Source organism: Malus domestica, chromosome 02 (genome assembly GCF_042453785.1).
Source record: "Malus domestica chromosome 02, GDT2T_hap1".
Classification (NCBI taxonomy): domain Eukaryota; kingdom Viridiplantae; phylum Streptophyta; class Magnoliopsida; order Rosales; family Rosaceae; genus Malus; species Malus domestica.
In genome coordinates, this window is record NC_091662.1 from 16,718,786 (window position 1) to 16,738,165 (window position 19,380).

Consider the following 19,380-nt stretch of genomic DNA (forward strand, 5'->3'; position numbering starts at 1 on the left):
TCATTCAAAAATTAAGGTCTAATTGGCTATTATATGATTTTTAGTTTTTACTTTTTGTAATTGAGATACAAAAACAAATGTGAAAAATGAGAAATAAAAAAAAAAGTGGAGAAAAAATAGTGGGATAGATACAAACGACACTGTATCGAAGGACTCCACAAATTGATGATGAATTAACCTAAGTTAGAATTCACTAGCAATCACGAACTCACCAAGAATTGAGAACCTTAAAATTTATTTATTTTTTAATATGAAAGATTATACAATGTGTTGTAAAGATGGCTGGCCAATAAGAGCTAGATGTCCACTCAACAAAGGAAGTGGAAATTTAGGCTGGCCACTAAGAACATGTTCTTCCACTAGGAGCTATCAGCTACATGCTTTTGGTGCTCTTGTTTTCCTATAAATGTAAGACTTATGGAACATAGAATGAAGAGAGAGATATGGCAAAGAGAGGAAGGAATGAGGAGGAAGAGAGAAGAAAGAGAGGAACATAGAATGAAGAGAGAGATATGGCAAAGAGAGGAAGGAATGAAGAGGAAGAGAGAAAAGAAAGAGAAGAGAGAATAGAGAAAGAGAGTTATCTTTGTAATCTTATTATTTCAGATTATAAATGGAAAGCATCACTACTGCCCCAAGGACGTACTCCAGTTACATTGACTGTAGAGGAATCTCGTAAATTTTGTGTCTTGTTTATTTATCCCACTCACACACCGTCAATTTTATAACACGTTATCAACACGAGAAGCTCTTGTATCAGTGGAAAGTACAAAGCCACAAATCATGTTCACCTATGTCGCATGGAATCTCACGGATAAGAAAATCTTTTCATTTCATCTTAAAATCTTTGTACTACTGATTTTCTTGAAGCAAATATATATATATATTGTTGTATGACTGTATATCATCCTTTGCAGAAGCAAAAGAGTACAGACTCAAAATTCATAAAGAATCTGACAGCCATGTAAACAACCTCGGAACTTCAACTTGCAGAACTCGGATTGAAATATTTTCTTCTTCAAAGTTGTTCGTCCGCCCAGTACTTACAACTATCAAATTTTCAGAAAATTCCAACAGTGCGATCATCCCAGATGACAGAAAAACCAAACCAATTTCCAATTTCTGCAAAAAATTAGACAGGCACCTTATGAGTACCAAAACTTCATTTCGGTAGCTCAAATCAATATTGTTTCTTCACAAAAGTTGTTCAGTATCCTCTTATCCATATCATAATAAAATTTGAGCTAAATCTAACGGTTTGATCTCCTCATAAGTTGCAGATACTCTTGATTCCAAAACTTATGGAACCGTTTCGACTCTTTTGAAACTCACTGGAGGAGGAACACCAATTGAAACTTATTGTTACTATTATTTCATGAGTAACCAAAATGACTTCAGAACTGTGAAATGAAAATAAAAATAAAAGGAATCAAACAAAAGAAGTGGCAGACCAAGAAAAAAAAAAGCAAAACATGAGGACTTAATCATTGCATTTTTCTGTTTTGGCATATTCATGTGCATGGTGTTGGTTTAATGCCCTATCACAAGTTTTGTTTATTTACAATGGGTAGAAGATATTTATGTGAATGGTGCTGAATCAAAGCCCTTGTCACAAGCTTTATTTACTTAAAGGTAATTTATTTACCATAGCTGGAATTACCGCATATTACTTTAATTTATTTATTGTACTTCTTTTGTTACGATGAGTACATACTAGACCCAAAGTTCCTTGAACATATCAGAACCTAAAGATCGGGCATGAAGTCCCTAGATCCTCAAGATTGGACATGAAGTTCCTTGATGAGTACCTTAAGTTTGAAGAGTCGAAGTGTCACAACTTAATTGTAATAAAGGCCATGAGAATCCCAATTCATAGGCTATTAAATAAGGACCAGAAGTTCATTGATTTATGTAAATGATGATATAATGCATATTTGCTGAAGAGTTTACATCTCAAAGTCTTATGATTATTGCATATCACTGGGCATTGATGTTGAACACCATGTTCCTTATGTCCATACCCAAAAATGGTTTAGCATAATTATTTATTAAGCAGATGAAATTGATTACCCGCGCTCTACTCATGAAAACGAAATTGCAAGTTTTCTACATGTGGACATACCATTTTACATAATTCATTATTAAGTTTGGTTAAGACCAGTTGCCAACCATCAATATTTCTCAGTACAACTTGTGTTTAGGCACCAGCCAAACATTACACATTTACTAATTTTTTGTTGTGTTATCTATGTGCCTATAGTACACCGCAACATACTAAAATAAGGCATCGATACAAACTGGGAATTTATGTTGGATTTGATTCACCATCTATCATTCAATATTTAGAACTCTTTTACTGGGGATATGTTTACCGAATGATTTGCAGACTGTCATTTTGATAAGACAATTTTCCCGCATTAGGGGGAGAAAATATCATTCCAGAAGAACGAAGAGAATTTGTCTTATTTTGATTCATGAAGCAATCAATATAAAAACAAAGTGAGAATGATTTAATGATGCAATGAAAGTGATAACATCACATATACTTGCTGAATTAATGTCCATGTTGGACAATATAATGAGGCAGCAAATGATTATCTGTTGCACACCTGAAGCGTAGCAAACCCTCAAACTCAAAATATTCAGTCTTTCGAAAGAAGAAGAATATGACACTACTGAATTATTGCATTCCTGAAGCATAATTGTTGCTTGTCGGAAGCATGACAGTCGTCGCATGGATACACGTCCTAGAAAGGACAATCTGCGGACATGAGAATTTTGGTGTCTCATGCATTAAGCATGATAGACGTATAGGTTCCAAATGACTCAACTCCCAAAAGTGGAGATTAAGATCCAAACTCTATAACGCTCCAGAGGAAGTTATGATCCACATTCTCTAAATTATGACTATCCTATAAGAGATAGTATAATGCCTTTAAAGAGGCAATAGATATCCAAAGAAATGAAAAGTTTTTATGCATGCGCATGCACATGAGAATATGGGATCACAGATTGATGATAACCAATGATAATTTTGGTTTTACAAGTAACTACTAAATTCATCAAATGAGCTGTGTTGATATTGAGTCCCGTTCTTTTTTTTCATGAAAGGAAAAATTATTGGCCAAAGACAGAGAAATGTAATTCCATTACAATTTTGTAAGAACGTGGAAAAATAGACCTATATACTTGAATACAATACAAATAGCCAAAAGATGTTGAACCTAGAAGGTTACATATGGGCATTTGTAATACAGTGAAATACACTCACATGATATGACATAAGTTATTGAAACCTGAAATTATACTCTTGTAAACGAGTTCATATGAATGTAGAATTATATATGAAGAGTTGTGAGTCGCCCACATCATATCTCTATAAGTAAATCCATCAATTATACATGGGAGCAAGTTGCTCTGTATAAATTCCAAAGGAAAATGTGTCATGAAGTGTAAAAAATCCCTGAAGGATTCAAATTGCTTGAAGTAAGCTCTGGAAGGGTAAAGCATGAATTATGTACTCAATACCAATGCATAGTATAAATTGCCTTAGTGAGTACTATCATTATGATATTGTTGCAACATACTAAAATCTTTTGCAAGAGTCAATAACATTAAATTAGAACTCCTTAAGAGTTGATGATATTAAATTGAAACTCCCGAAGAGTCTAGAAAGATTATAAAGTGTTGAGAGAAATATTGTCTCGAACTGCAGATCGAACAAGATGCCAACACGAACCTTATCCATGATGTTTATGATATTAAAAGAACCATATGGATTGAAGATCATGAGTTGAAAACTCAATTGGCTATTAATATTTAGACACTAAGAAAAATCATTCATCCTCGTGAGAGAGAAGATGAATTGATATTTGGTCCAGAAGTACCACATCTTAGTGAAGTATATGCTTTATTATATTTGACACAATACATTGAATGAAATAAAGCTTATGTATTGATATCTCCGAGATATTACAGACATGTACATACACATGAGTTAAAATGAACAAACATCTTTCACAAAGGTTGCTCATGTGAAGCCTTAGTACTCGGAAATACCCCGGAAGGGAGAGGCACCAGAGGTTGATTATTTGAAGCCTCAGTACTTGGTGAAACTTCAGACGGTTGAGACAATGGGTGTCTTTGGAATAAAGACTTGAACTCCTGATTGTCATTTTGAGTCCAACTTTCGGATTCCAGTAGCTGGTCAAGCTTTCTTTTCATGCTCGTCGATTAATTATTTGCAAGCATGTGTAACACTATATTCTCATGCTTGAGCCCTCTAATATCTTGTTTAAGACTTGCCACCTCAGCCATCAATGATTCAACTTGGTGAGTTCGAGCAAGTAAGCGTTGGCCTATATTAGAAACGGAGCCCACAAATTGAACACTGAGAGCCAAGGAGTCTTGAACGGCCGACTCATCAGACCGGTTTGAAAGGATTCTGTTATCCTTGGGAGTGAGAAGATTCCTAGCTACTATTGTAGCGGTTAGGTTATTCTTTATCACAGAGTCCCTAACCGTAAGAGGACCATTTGAAAATAAGAAAGACGGGCGCCATATATTATCCTGATATGGCTCGCCTGTATTAGTCCTAAGACTCAAAGCTAAGCATATGTTAAATGGGTAAGCCATTTTTCAGAAATGGTGAAGGAAAAATGAGGTTAGATAAAATCTCAAAAGTGCAAGAAGAGTAAATTTCTGCAGGCAACAATTTTCTGAGTGTATCTGAACAAAATTGATATATCTATATAAGAAGAGGCAACAGGGTCACTTGTTCAAAAATCGAAGAGACATCGCTCTCCGAATTTCAAAAGCCAGATCTTCAGGATAAAGTTCGTCAACATTTCTTACACGCAATCTCAGCTTTTGGATATCACGTGCAACTTTGTCAAAAGATCTCTGACAAAGTTGAAAATGCGTGAATTTCACTATTCCAACTACAACACTGTTGCCGACAAGCTTGGATGCTATTGAGAAATTCCTATATATGTCGACCTCTATCTTCCATAACAAAGCAGACCTGCAAAAGTATCTAAACTCTTCCTCATCTCCAAAAATGCATTTGCAACCAAACCTCTCAACATACTCAGTTTTCTTTCTCTTCGAGAATACCTCTTCAAAACAAGTCATACCAGAGCAAGAGTACCTCATATCATCAAGGACGAGGGTAAGAGTATCTTATATCATGCAATCTCCCTGTCCTTTCCTTTGTCATTGTCCTTACTTGCAAATACAAGGATAAAGAAAGCAATATGTCGGAACCTCCACTCAAACTTCCGGTAAGGAACCGACTACCTGGAAACTTGATTGCTTACCTAGCATTGTTCTCGAGTAGCCATTTTCAACTGTTGATGGAGCTGGGTCTCCAGTCACCATGAAGTGATGAACCATCCAAATGCAAGGGTTGCATTCCACTCCTGCATCAGGGGACAAATACTACAAGAGAAGATCACATATGCATGGGGGAAAACCAGGGAAAATACAACTTATGCAAGGGGAACAAGTAAGGCAAGTGAAAATGATACATTGAAACATATGGAGACAAGTGCAACAAACATGTGCTGATTCATCCCCGACAAAGCCGAAGATCACTTGCCACGTGAAGCTTTTCATGGTCCAATTTCATTCAAGAGCAAGTCTCGAAGGTCCTTGAAGAAATCACAAGTCCGATTCAAGATCAAGTGTCCACTACCCTTGAATCAAATTCCGCTCCAGATAAAAGGAGTAAATTCAGACCTTTGATGCAGGTCTAACAGAAAGCCATCCAACCCAGTTCAAGAAATAGCTTGTGGAAAGTCAACAAGTACAACATATGTCTTACTACTCATCAGAGGGAGCATCCAAAAACAGATCAAGGTTTTAACGAGTCAATTGAAGACTTATGGCTATCCAAGGGGGGGTGTTGTAAAGATGGTTAGCCAATAAGAGCTAGTTGTCCACTCAACAAAGGAAGTGGAAATTTAGGCTGGCCACTAAGAACATGTTCTTCCACTAGGAGCTATCGGCTGCATGCTTTTGGTGCTCTTGTTTTCCTATAAATGTAAGACTTATGGAACACAAAATGAAGAGAGAGATACGGCAAAGAGAGGAAGGAATGAAGAGGAAGAGAGAAAAGAAAGAGAGAAGAGAATAGAGAGAGAGTTATCTTTGTAATCTTATTATTTCAGATTATAAATGGAAAGCATCACTACTGCCCTGAGAACGTACTCCAGTCACAGACTGTAGAGAAACCTTGTAAATTTTGTGTCTTATTTATTTATTTCATTGCACACACCGTCAATTTTACAACACAATGTCTTTTAGCCCTCATTTTTTCTAGGAGTACAAATAAGAAAACAAATTAAAGAAATAGCAATCCTAAAATTCCATTTTGGGCTAGCAAATGGAGTTTGGCAAAAAAATATTCATATATTAGGAACTAGGGGTGGGTTCGGTTCAAATCGGTTAGGTTTTTTGCCAAAACTGAACCAAATCAAAATTTCGGCTCGGTTCATTTTTTTTCGGTTCGTTTTTTTTTCGGTTCGGTTTTTTCCAGTTCGGTTTCGGTTCGGGTTCGGTTTTTTTTTTCTTTTCAAAAAATGAAAAACATTGAAATTTTAAATTTTAACATCTCCAACACAATCATAACATAATCATTCTAACTAGAATCAAAGACAATGAAAATAAACATTTAAAGTTGAACTAAAATCATCAATCAAGTCTACCAAAGTCCAAACTAACAACCTCACAACACAAAAATCGTACAAATGATTTAGAAAAGTTAAATTGTATGATGTTGTTCAAAGATCATGGTTGTTTGCTTGTAACTACATGTTGACAACTTGATTAGTAAAAGTAATGCGTGGGTGGATTTATTTAGTGTGTGTTGGATTATTTTCCATCACAAATTACGCAAGTAATCTACCCGAAATAAATGTTTATGGATTTTATTACATGTTATATGAGAGTAGATTTGGAAAAGAAAGCTGGGGCAGAAGTAGACAGTGCTATGAAGATGGATGTAGGTACTTTAGGAGGAGGTTTGGTTCCGGAACCTTATATGGGGGAGAAATAATAGGTTAGAGTTTAGAGTTTTTATAGGCCTTTTTTTAATATTTTGAACTTAAAGTTTGGCAACACATTGGGTTTAGCACATTTTAACTTACAAATTGGGTTTAGAAAATAATACCCAAAACAAATAATTAAATAAAAAATTTAATTTAATTAATTCGGTTCGATTTGGTTCGGTTTCTAGATCACTAAAACCAAACCGAACAAAAAGAATTCGGTTCGGTTGGGTTTTTTCGTTCGGTTCGGTTTTCGGTTTTTTGAACCCACCCTTATTAGGAACAAAATGACAATGTTTTTTTTTTGCGATGTCATTCTCTTCAAAACGCGGGTCGTGTCCCCAAGTTTGCAATGCATGGGCCGTGCTATAGATTTTACGGCTTTTAGTTTATTCTACATCACAAAAACAAGTTATTAAGTTGGAGACTTCATTTCTCAATCTACAAATATTCAAGAGCATTCATTACTACACTTAAGGTCTCGAGTTCGGTACTCCTTTCATGAATATCAATAGTATAAATTTGCATAGTATGTTGGAGTGTAAAACTATGAAGTAAAATATTTTGGTTTTCAAAGTGCAAGTGCATATATGAGTTAAATCAGTTTGTTAAAGTGTTTGTTATATCCTTTTATTGTGCATCAAAGTTAAAATCGTGCTATATACAAATTAGTTCAGGGTAATTTAAATATCATCATATATACAACAACAACAAAATATTTTTCTACTAAGTGGAATCGATTATATAAATACTAAAACACTATTGTGCTCGGTTGTGTGTACATATGTAAACAAACTTGTATTAAATAAATTACCCTTAAAAATCTCTTTGAGATGCTCGTATTAGATTTTGGGGCTTAGATATTACCCATTCAACAAAGTTATAGGCAGTTAACAAGTGACCATTTATCATAATATTGAAGAAGAGTGTTGTGTTCGTACTATAACGCAAGTTCGAACTTTGTCAACTTTTTAATATAATATTTAATCTAATAAATCTATCGTTTGACAAAAATAAAAATAAAAATAAAAATAAAAACCAAAGTATTGGGCAGTTTCTGTATACTTAAAATTAAAGTAGTGAAAAAGCAAATTTCATCAAAATAGTTGAAACTTGAAAACAACATTTTGGTTTCAGCTGCAACTTTTACATTTCACAAGGAGCGCGCGAGTTTTGGTTCTTCCGTTGATTCGTGAACCTGCGATGGCGAGCTCTCTGCAGCGCATATCAAGCCACGCTCGTCTTCTCCGAGCCTCTGTTGCCTCAGGATCCAGTCCGTTCTCGACGGACGCTCTAGTCGAGTACATGCCCGGTGAGATCGGAAAGGTCGCCGGCATTCCCGACGAACATCTTCGCCGGAGGGTATGATCCTTTTCGTTTTCCTTCTGAAATTCAATTCGGATTTTTCTCTAATTCTGACAGAGTTTCTGAAATGGATTCACATAACCCAATCCGATTTTTTGGTTTATGGATCGAGAATTAGGGTACTGGGCATGGGTAATGTTAGGAGATCAAATTTCTAAACTGAATTTTGTGATGTAGATGTTGATGATTTGATTATTACTTAATGTTGATTATCGTGCTTATTTTCTATTGGTACACTTCATTTGATTTGCAAATTTGGTCTTCTAGAATTATCTCAAGGGCGGAGCTACTAAGGCCCAGAGGGGGCATCTGCCCCCACTCAGATTTTTGAGCGCTGAAAAAAATTATCATGACAATTAAAACAACAATTAAATTTTTTATTTTGGTTCCGAATATTTCACGTTTTCTAACCTAAATCAAATTCAATTGAACTGAGGGTTTCATAAATAGATTGGATTCAACCGATGAAGTATCATAACTTGATATAAAAATTTTACTCTGCAAAGTATTTTATATGAACTTACTTCATCCATTCATTTGTGGCATTACAATTTAAAATTTAACTTTTTAATTTAGAGATTTTTCATTGTACCTGACCCTCAACAACTTAACACCCATTATTTTACTTGGTTGTTTTAGGACGCCCCCAGTCAAAAACATTTCTAGCTCCGTCCTTGCATTATCTATTGGGTATATGTCAAATTTAGGGCCGTTTGATAATCACTTCGTTTTCAGTCTTTAGTTTTTGGTTTTTGGTACCTATGCATTGGTAAGAAAATAGTAAATTTTGAGGTTGAAGTTTCTATTTTTTTAGTTTTTGATGAAAGTCACAAGCTTGACATGGTTAATGTCATTTTTTTTTAAATTTAAAATTCATTGTGATTGGGAAGTTATTCATTTGTGGGGATGCATGACAGGTTATAATATACTCACCTGCAAGAACTGCATCTCAGCAAGGATCGGGGAAAGTTGGGAAGTGGAAAATCAACTTTGTGTCAACACAAAAGTATGTTTTTTGGTTCCCCATTGTTATAGTTCCTATTGGAAAAGTACTTTTGGGCTTTTGAGGGATTGCTGATTCGGTTATATATTTTGGATTTGTTTCCGAAGGGTTGTATCTTTTGATCTGGTTCACGGTGGGTAGATAGGTTTTATACTGCTTAGTTTTTACAGAGTTTTGTGTTAACCAATGTGAATGTTGTGTTATCGCTTATCAGTCAATCTCTTCATTTATAACTGAACTTTCCATTTTTGAACATTTTCTGCTCCTCTGATAGTTTTAACATGACAATAAAACCTTAGAACTGCGCTGCTTTAGCTAGATGGCACCTTTCTTGGATTTTGATTGGGATATTTTAAGTCAGGTCATGGTCGAGCCTTGAAATAAGCTTCTCTTTGTTCTCTCTTAAATATCAGATGATTATTATGTTAGCATAATTGGATGATTAATGGCTCATCTTTGTGATACGTTTGTAGGTGGGAGAATCCATTGATGGGATGGACTTCCACTGGGGACCCATATGCACACGTTGGTGATTCGACACTGGGTTTTGACAGTGAAGATGCTGCAAAGTCCTTTGCAGAGAGACATGGTTGGGATTATGTGGTATGTTTTGTTCATGTTCTTTGTGCTCCATCGGGTTTAGGGCTGCCCTTTGTTGTGTTTCTTAAGGAGATTTTGTGTGTTTTTAACCTAGGGATATATTCATCCCCCATGTGGGGAAAAAGAACTAGGCATATAGTCATTGAATTCCAGATATTACCTTCCAGCTATAAACGATTTTGTGCTTGCATATTCGTTATGGTAGTAGACTGGTAGCCCTTTAACTGTTGGTTTACTTTGAAAATATGTTCTTTTATGATGGGTGCAAGTTCTTTTATCTCTGATTTTTTATTTTAACTTCCCCTTGACCTAATGATGACAGTTCTTGAACTCATCTGCAGGTTAAAAGGCGGCAAACGCCATTGTTGAGGGTATGTGATTCTTTCTTCGTACTCTCTGAAGCTATTTCCATTCTCATAACAGTTTCTTTTTGTTATTATTTCTTAAATGTATTTATGGTTTTTGGGGTAGCACCCATACAGAAGGCTGTTGTCATTTGAGATTAAGATGTTGGTTCCGTTTGGGAATTAGAATATAAAATCATCGTGAAATTTTCATGAATCACAAGCCTTTGGTTTCTTTTTCCTGATAAAGCTAGGACCTGCTCTGAAGGACCTGTAGAAGCTACAACTGTTGTCATTTCAGTTTTCGACTCCATTGATTTTAGCTCCCGAAGCCATAATTTTCTATATGAAGTGTTTTATTGAAGTTGTACAGTTCTTTTTTCTTTCTGCCAGTGCCAATTCATGCCAAAACAGTTTAGCCGCTTTAAGCTTTGTGTGTGGTAGTACGGAGAATAGATTGGCAAAAATGTCAGCAGGATAGTCCATTTCTAGTTAGGTAGTTAATCTTAGCTGCTTCCTATTTTCCTGGAATCGTTAAGAAATGGAGTAATGAGGTGTTGCCTGTCCTCGAGATAGAAATTTCTGATTATTTGTATTAAAGTATTGGGGTTTATTTTATTTAATCTTGAGATGTAAAAATGAATCTTTCTTACTGTATCTCTGGCTTCAGGTGAAGGCATATGCAGATAACTTCAAGTTTAAAGGCCTCCCCAAAACTGAGGAGAATTGATTTTGCTTCAAAGGTTTTGTTTCCGTGGTCAATCTCGGGAGGGAGGTTGTTGCAACAATTCTTTGCAGTACCCTTGTCGTATTTCATCAGCGAGTTACTTGATCCAAATGAAACAGACTACAATAATAAACGGCCATTATGTAGTGTTGAATTGATTGGTTTATGTGATCAAACAGTTGGATGGTAATGGGTAGATCATATGTTCATATATGAAGAGGGAATCCCAGTTGGATCTTTTACCAATAGCTTTAGAACGAACCATTTCCATCGCTAGTTTGATCTTTCCAAATATCAGTTCAATATATAACCAAATTCGCCCATCATTTATTAAGAAAATTTGCTATTCCGTCAGTGTGACGAAGCGATCATCGATTTAGATACATAACTCATAATTCAAACACGCTGATAGATTTGCACTTCGATAATCCTGAACCAGGTTGAGAACTGTTGAAGTTGTATCCGCCATGATACGGCTGCTAAACACGGTGAACAGAGAATTTGCCGGCAACATTTTTAACCTCAAGTGAAGTCCTTGTTAACAGTAATTCCGCTAGCATCTGGTAATAACTGCTTAATATAATACTTGGATTTACGCGACAGATTGATCTTTGTCCGCCGCCTCCCTGGTATTGATTCAATCGAACATTGTGAAAAACCGCGTCTCACAAACCTGTGACAGAAACGGGTGTCATTCTTCAAGACTGATCACTGAACGTTTGTTTTTCTTATAAAAAAAATAGAATGAAGCGCCGAGGAATACGTGCAATAACCATATCTAACCCTCACGTGTGAACCATCTAGAAGCATAAGTAGGCTACTATAGCATGTATTTCAATTAGTAGAAACTAACCAGTCTGCAGTGCGGGTTGTAAGCAAGAAAAGCTTCTCCAATCCGAGCGAAGATGCCTTCTTCTCAATGTAATCTGCAGATATTAAAAGTTGTAAGAAATTATGGACTGTAACAGTAACGATAATACAGTTTGCAGATATACAATAGTATACATGGTCCAAATTGTCCCTTTGTTTTTAATTGGGTGCCAAATTTCAGTTCTAAGTATCTTGGGTTAAATGAATCCAAGATGTTCAGTAGAAAAAGAACAGGAAGAAACAAGATGTAATCCAACTCTATGTAGCTTAGGCCAGAAGTATGTGCGCTGATGTGAGCTGTTACTGATGTTTCCACCTCTTTCTGATATATACCATCCACTTTTTTAGGAATATATGATATCAGTACAAGAGTGGAAGTTTACAGTAACGGTAAAAGTACTTTTTTCGTAAGAGTAGAATCATTGGACATGCTGCGAGAAAGAGAGCAAATTCATATTTTCGGCTATAACGTGAATATGATTAGCTACTGTTAATATAATTAGGGTAGTGCTATCTGCACAACTATTTTTACTTCTCACACACCCCTCTCAATCTCTGGCCGTCAGATCAAATGAATTGAAGAAGATCAATGGCCAAAAATTAACAATTGTGTGTGTGAGAAGTAAAAATAGGAGTGTGAATACAACTATCCTGTGATTAAACTTTCAAAAGGGTCAGTAGAAAATATGCTCATCAACGACTAGTGAAGTATATGAGGAAATGAGGAAAGCAACAAGAGAAAGCTATATCGATGCTTATTCAAGTTTTTTACAGTATATTACCAAGTAATTTATCACCCTGCCCTTGACCACGGCAATCAGGAGAAACTGCAATAGCAGCAACCTCTGCACATTTCTCCTCTGGGAAAGGAAAAAGAGCAGCACACGCAATGATCTGACCTTCTCTTTCCACCACAACGAAGCAATCCAATTCTTCACGTAGCTATCAGTACAAAGTCAGTTCAAGAAAACAATACAAATTAAGATCAGTTGCAATTAATAATCACGAGTGAAAGGCAGAAGGTTCTGTAAAACAAAATTTTAAAAGACCATTAACACAGACCTGTTTGTCGCTTCTTGGAACCAATGTGCCAGATGCTTCTAAAGGTTGTATAATTTGTCTTATTCCAGAGAAGTCAGATGCCCTAGCCATCCGGGTTCCTTCATATAGGTCACTAAGAACAAACATTTAATGCACGTCAGTGGATAGATGGAGGAAAACTTATACATAGCAGCATATGTTAGGTACAATTGTTTGCTCTCCTTTTTCATAATTCATGTAAAAAAAACTCGTGAAGTTAAGACTTCAATGGAAACCAAGAAGCTACCCCTATGTACCTAGTATCCAATCTTTAGCATGGGTAACCGATGATGATGATAATATCTTTGGCACAAAAATATTTGGGAATTGTTATTAGCACTCCAAAAACAGCATCCCGCACTCCTCCCTCCTTCCTGGTTTTTTATTTTTAAATTTGAATTCTTTTCTAGAGAGGAGTTCTTTTTTGGAGTGGCAACAAAAACTCACGAATTGTTTTTGAAGTGGTGATTGGAAGATACAAGTTAAATACACATCCAGGAACGATTACAACTTATTTTATGCCCAATCCAAGCAAGATGAGACCAAAACAACCTCTAATGAACTCGTGCAACTCTATCAAATGAATATTTAGATGTAACGTGGTTTGAAAAATTGATGCTTGGATTTCCACTAAAATACCGACTAGGCTAGTAAGCCACAAATGAGGAAAGAAACATAAACCAGAAAAATGTAAATAGCAGACCATCACATCAACAACAAAAAAATCCTAGCAATTAGGACCATCAGCATAGCTTATCATCACATTAAAGTTGATTAGTATCTGACATCAGAAAGTCACAAAATTCAGATACGTTAATTGAAAAAAAAAAAAAAAATATCATACCTAGCCACCATTGTCCCCATTCCATCTCTTTTAAACAATTCCAACAATAAAACTCCCCCTTTAGTTCCATCCAACAGATGTACTCTTTGAACACCTCCCTGGCATTAAATCAGAAACTACCATTGGCTGGGTTCTTGAGATTCAACATATAAAGAAGCTGAAACTTTAACCTATGCAGACACATATTTACTGAAGTTCATAAACCAGGGGAAAAAGGACCGTTATGAGCTTACCCTGCAAACAAAGGCTGCAGCAGCCAATTCGGAAAGGTAACCATTTAATCGACTTTGCCGTTCATGACCTCCAATAGCAAACCCTTGTTCACCAGTCCACAATCCATTCCCATTTTCGAAACCAACACCATTGTGAAACCATGCAGTATAATTTTCCTTAAGAGCCCTCCCATTCTGGTGAGTAGCATTAGGATCACCATATCCAAAGCCAGACAGATTTTCTTCATCAACAGCTTTCACATAACTAGCAGCTACCTCACTCTGCTGAGCCCGCTTACGAATCAACATGTCTGCTTCTTCAAGAGTTAAGAAGCGAACAAGGCGTCCACTCTCGTCAAGAATTGGACCATCTATTATGCAGATAAGTTTATCTGCTTCGATAGCCAAGGCACAAGCTGTTGCAACTTCGTACGTGCTGAAATATATAGAAGCATAAATCATCAGCAACTAGGTATTATATGTGTAAGAAAAGTTGGCAGTAGAAAATAATCAACCAAATATATAACAAGCACTGTGTAAACTTTTCATTTGAGACACCAAAACGGAAACTATTAGAAGCTATATCTATCAAGCATACTTGCAATTTAAAGTTTCTCCAGAGCTGGAATAACCCAGGTTGCTCAGTATCACGATACAATCATCATCAAGCCTCTTACGCATGCGAGCAACATCTACTTTCTTGATTTCACCTGTTGCCCCATAATCTACACCAGCAACAACTCCTCTTCTCTGAAAAATGAAATAACAGTACTTTTCAGAATTTGTACCAACGAAAAAAATTCAAAAATCAAGAAAACAACTTAATGTTTAATGTCACTTTTGAAAGAGTAAGATTCTTACCTTGGCTGCAAGAAAGTTACCACTCTCGACGCTGACACCAACTTGATGCAAACGACTATTGTCACCATGTCTACGAATATTGCATATGGAAGGTCCTGGAGAAAGCTTTGCCTCTATTGTCTTAGATATGGCCCCAGCTGCTTGCCTTGCAGCATCTAGAGAATCCGAGTCAGTTACCCTGTACTGACCAACAAACTTTGGCTTCTTTCCTGAAAAGTAACAACTAACAGATACCTCCTTAGTTTCAAACTTATAGCACTTCAAATGGCTTAAACAAACCAACAACTTCAAGAACCTAACGAATTAATAATCTAACTAAACTAAGAAATGCATTTTGAAATCAATAACACCAATAAATCATATTTTGTGCTCCACTCTGTGATATCATGCTTAGGGTTCGTTTGGGATTGCTTCTCTAGAAAGCACTTCTAGTAGACGGGCTTTAACCACGTTGAAATGTTTACTAGAATCCAAATCCTACATGGAAAAACACTTGTAAGTAATACTTGAAGAAGCATCTGGCAAGTGCTTCTTTCCAAAATGTGCTTCTATGAGTCAGAAGCACCTCTAAGTTTTTCTGCCAAACGCAATCAGATGCACTTTTAGGTGTCAAAAAACGCTTTTAGCGTCCGTGAAGCAATCCCAAACCAGCCCTACTCATTGAGAATGTACAATAACAATCACATACAAAAAAACCCTCACCTCTCTGTGCCAAAAGTTCATCAATTTGCACATGGGTTCCTGGAACAAGAACAAATCTGATCCCCAGGTGATGAAGAAATGCTATATCCTGCATAAAACCCAAATATAAATAGACATATACTAACAAACAATCCAATGCAAAGAAAACGAATAAAAAGATTTTCTTTTCCTTCCGTTGATTGGCATTGTTTGTTTCATTTTCTCAGCAACCAAACAGTTCAAAGAGAAAATTTTCTTAGCAACCAAACAGTTCAAAGAGAAAGTTAGAAAAAGGCAGAGGACCTGCCTTGAGAATGGGTTCCAAGTGACTACTAGACACAATTTCACCCGATATAATCACAACGAAGGTACCGCCGCGGTGGGCCCACAAATACGGCCAAGCCTCCCGGAACCACCGCACGAACTGCTCGTCCTCCATGCTATTGTAGTTCTCGCAATCGCTCTCGCTATCCTCCATCACAGGGCCATACGCATTGCTGCTGCACTTGAGGGAAATTCCAGCCCTGCCCTTCCGCCTCCCGCTATTCGCCACAGGCAGCCGACAGGGTTTTTCGGTGACGGTAAGAGAAGAGCGGCTTGGCGAGGTTAGCTGGGCGGTTACGGTGGCGAGTCGTCGGTGGGTTCCTAACGAGGTGTATGTGGCGGCCATAGAAGGGGTTGAACGAAAAATGCACACACAGAGTGATCTAATTCAAAAGATGAGTGCTGGGGTGAACCCCGGAAGCCGCCAAGATTAAAACGGTCCCACGCTGAAGTTTCTGGATGACTACCGCGTACCGCTGCACAATTTTTGGCGGATTATTTGGGCCTAAATTTCGCACTAATAATTTAATAAATTCGCGCCATAATAATAAGAAACTAGTGTATAAAGTTTTTACTTTTGTTTTTTAAATTAAAGAAGAGAGGAAAAGAGTGTGGGAGAACGTAAAAGTAGGGAGAGGGCGAGACAAGTAGTTTCTTAAGTTAGAGACGATAAAATTATTTGTATGTGAGGTTTAAATAATAAAATTTTATTTTAGAAAATTACGTTATTGTTCTTAATTTATTGTTATGATAAAAGATAAAAATATCTGTTTACCTTCTTTTCGTTAATAAATAGGGTTTTATTAATATGTATTTATTAGATAAGCATTGTTTTAAAAAAGAAATGTTTTTCGCATCTCTGTCTTCTCTTTTTTCATATACAAAACTTAGAGGCATCGAAGAAGTTCAAAAACCCTTCCATGTTGATAATTATATTTTTAGGGTAATGCTAGAGAGATTAAATTTATAAATAAAATTTTGAAAACTAAATGACATAGAAGTTGATGATTGAGTTATTACTTAAGCGTTGATAAACGGGCTTATTGTTATTGATAACTCATCACTTAGTTTGTAAATTTTGTGTCTAAATTTAGTCTCTCTAGCATTACTTTTTTTTTTCACTATTAGTTGGATGCATACTAAATTTGTAGACAAAATTTGCAAACTAAATGATATGTCACCAATATGAATAAACACGTTTATTAGCGTTTAAGTTATAATCCAATTATAAACTTCCATGTCATTTAGTTTACAAAACTTAATCTCTTAAACATAATCTTAAATGATAAGTCGTGATAAAACAAAAAGCAAACTTAATTGAATATGCATGACGTGTGTGCTGGTTACTAGTATACACAAGTTGTTTTATTAAACTACATGCACAACATAAAATATTATACTATCTTTATTTTTTATTCTTCCAATTTTATCAAATGTCCCCGAAGGGAATGATATTTTAGAGCATCCTAGTGAGTGGCTGTATATAAGGTTGGAAAAGTGGTGGATATCATTTTAGATCTTCGAGAAATATTTGAGGCTTTATAAAATAATCTCTTTCAATGAGGAGTTATATCTTTCAGGCTCTATATGAGGCTATATATATTTATTTATGTAGTAATTTGATTAAGCGATGATTGTTTTTTTTTTTGTGTTAGCTTTTCTTAAGTTGATTTTTGGACGTGTTATCTTAATTTTTGTATGGGCCTTTCAACCTAAAAAGTTCAAAATGTGACAAAGTTAGATTTAATTACTTATGAATCGTTCATTGAATTAGATTCTTTTATCTCAATCTCATTCGTTGAAAGAAACAAACCCCCACCTCACCCTCTGAAATAATTTGATTTTTTACTTATAACACAACAATTTACCTAGCACCAATTGGTAAATTAGTATCATACAATTTTGAAAAAAATTATTTGAAAATTTCATCCACCAATGCCCATGAACGTTAAATCAATTTGAAACTTTAATTCTTAATGGATTTAAAACATCATTAATTAGCAACATTGCAAGAAAATAAGCAAGAAAAAAGAATTAAAAAATAATAATAAAAGGAGAGTATAAGTGTATTTGGAAGTGGAGGGAGAGTGATACAATTTTGCTCATACGGGTTGCTACTTTTTTTGTGGGACCTACTGTTTTTTGGGGCTAGATATAGCCCGATTTATGCTATCCAAGAAAGGAAGTTGCTAGCCCCAGTGGTGGATCTAGCCCCATTTTCCGACTCGTTGGGGATAAAATTTCTTGCTAAGGCTTAAAATGTAGTAGCCTTATGGAGGATAGAGCCCTCATTAGGATGCTTCTATAAATGTCATGCAAGTATATATAACATAAATATTTGTTTGAAACATAAATTTACTAATAAACACATCACTAGCTACCATGTATCATTGAGGGGAGTCATGAAGTTTTAACTTCAGTAAATTAGGAAGGAATCGGTCCAATAAGTTAGGTAAGGTCTACTGTGTCGCAGTGTGACGCACTAAAATGATCGGTAGCTAGAGCTCACGGGCTCACTGTCATGTGCGTATGTGTGATCATCTCATATGAGAGAGAGAGAGAGAGAGAGAGAGAGAGAGAGAGAGAGAGATTGCAAAAGCAGCAAATACCTGAAGTATGGCATCCAAGAAGAAAAGACTAGCAACAATCTCGCAGGCTATGACCACAACAAATGTAGTGCTTCTGTGTAAGAAGATGTAAGGCTGAACTTCCCGAAGAACCTCCACAAACTTCTCATCTTCCTCCGCCGGAATATTAACACCCGCTGCAGGGTCAAGACAATCGTACCCTTTCGCCACCGTTAACCTAATTCCCTTTCTTTTAATTCCCATTTCCAGCAGCTGCCATTTAGGAGCCAACCCAACACCCCCAAATCTCCGACGACTTTTCGCCTTCATCAAACCGAACGCGTAACTGAAATTTTTGGGTACTTCACGGGGACATGAAGGCCAAGTGTGGTCATGGCCGCGGTACGTTTGATTCCATGGCCTTGGTCCTAAAGTAGCCATGGCACTTTTGGAAAAAATGGTATTATATTTGGGTTTATTGGGACAAGAATGAAATGCGGCAAAACGATTAACCGAGAAAAGATCTTTAGTAGAGCAACTGACGAGAAACGATTTAGGGTTGTGAGACAAAATTCAATTAACTTTATAAACAAGGGAAGGGATGGCCCACACCATATCAAACTGCAACCATTTATTTTCCAAGCAGCATTTCATAGATCATTTTTACAAAGGGTAGTCAAATAAAAAATATTTGAGGCATTTAATTGATTTTAAAGAAATTGACGAACATTATGTTGTAAAAAATATTAAAATTTCATCGTGACAATTAAATGAGCAAATAATTTCGGATTGAATTGAATTTTTGCATAAATTATCTATAAATTGAAAAATAAACGGTTCAGATTGTTAAAAT

The 19,380-nt window shown here is 36.0% G+C and overlaps 2 protein-coding genes across 3 annotated transcripts; one reads left to right on the forward strand and one right to left on the reverse strand.

Moving 5' to 3' along the window:
• The first annotated feature begins 8,115 nt into the window (after positions 1-8,115).
• LOC103404141 (NADH dehydrogenase [ubiquinone] iron-sulfur protein 4, mitochondrial) lies at positions 8,116-11,334 on the forward strand. The gene is made up of 5 exons (XM_008343027.4): positions 8,116-8,411; positions 9,332-9,420; positions 9,891-10,020; positions 10,359-10,388; positions 11,032-11,334. The coding sequence occupies exons 1-5, from the start codon at positions 8,253-8,255 to the stop codon at positions 11,089-11,091; spliced, it is 468 nt and encodes a 155-aa protein (XP_008341249.1). The 5' UTR covers positions 8,116-8,252; the 3' UTR covers positions 11,092-11,334.
• Positions 11,335-11,393: 59 nt separating this feature from the next.
• On the reverse strand, positions 11,394-19,078 carry LOC103404137 (probable amino-acid acetyltransferase NAGS2, chloroplastic). Of its 2 annotated transcripts, none has more exons than XM_029092455.2 (10): positions 18,570-19,078; positions 15,658-15,745; positions 14,956-15,164; positions 14,693-14,844; positions 14,116-14,530; positions 13,883-13,980; positions 13,021-13,132; positions 12,741-12,900; positions 11,942-12,014; positions 11,394-11,761 (listed from the first exon to the last, which is right to left on the reverse strand). In XM_029092455.2, exons 1-10 carry the CDS (start codon positions 18,966-18,968, stop codon positions 11,611-11,613), a joined length of 1,857 nt encoding a protein of 618 aa, XP_028948288.1. In that variant the 5' UTR covers positions 18,969-19,078; the 3' UTR covers positions 11,394-11,610. The 2 variants fall into 2 exon arrangements, with proteins under 2 accessions (XP_028948288.1, XP_017180428.1); XM_017324939.3 differs by lacking the exon at positions 18,570-19,078 and adding an exon at positions 15,944-16,431.
• Positions 19,079-19,380: the final 302 nt, after the last annotated feature.

Coding starts and splice junctions, on each gene's coding strand:
- LOC103404137 (XM_029092455.2), bottom strand. CDS start 18,968: ATGGCTACTTTAGGACCAAGGCCATGGAATCAAACGTACCGCGGCCAT. Junction 12,901..13,020: donor TTCCAAGAAGCGACAAACAG/GTCTGTGTTAAT, acceptor TTGTACTGATAG/CTACGTGAAGAATTGGATTG. Junction 11,762..11,941: donor ACAACCCGCACTGCAGACTG/GTTAGTTTCTAC, acceptor TTTCTGTCACAG/GTTTGTGAGACGCGGTTTTT.
- LOC103404141 (XM_008343027.4), top strand. CDS start 8,253: ATGGCGAGCTCTCTGCAGCGCATATCAAGCCACGCTCGTCTTCTCCGA. Junction 9,421..9,890: donor AACTTTGTGTCAACACAAAA/GTATGTTTTTTG, acceptor ATACGTTTGTAG/GTGGGAGAATCCATTGATGG. Junction 10,021..10,358: donor GACATGGTTGGGATTATGTG/GTATGTTTTGTT, acceptor ACTCATCTGCAG/GTTAAAAGGCGGCAAACGCC.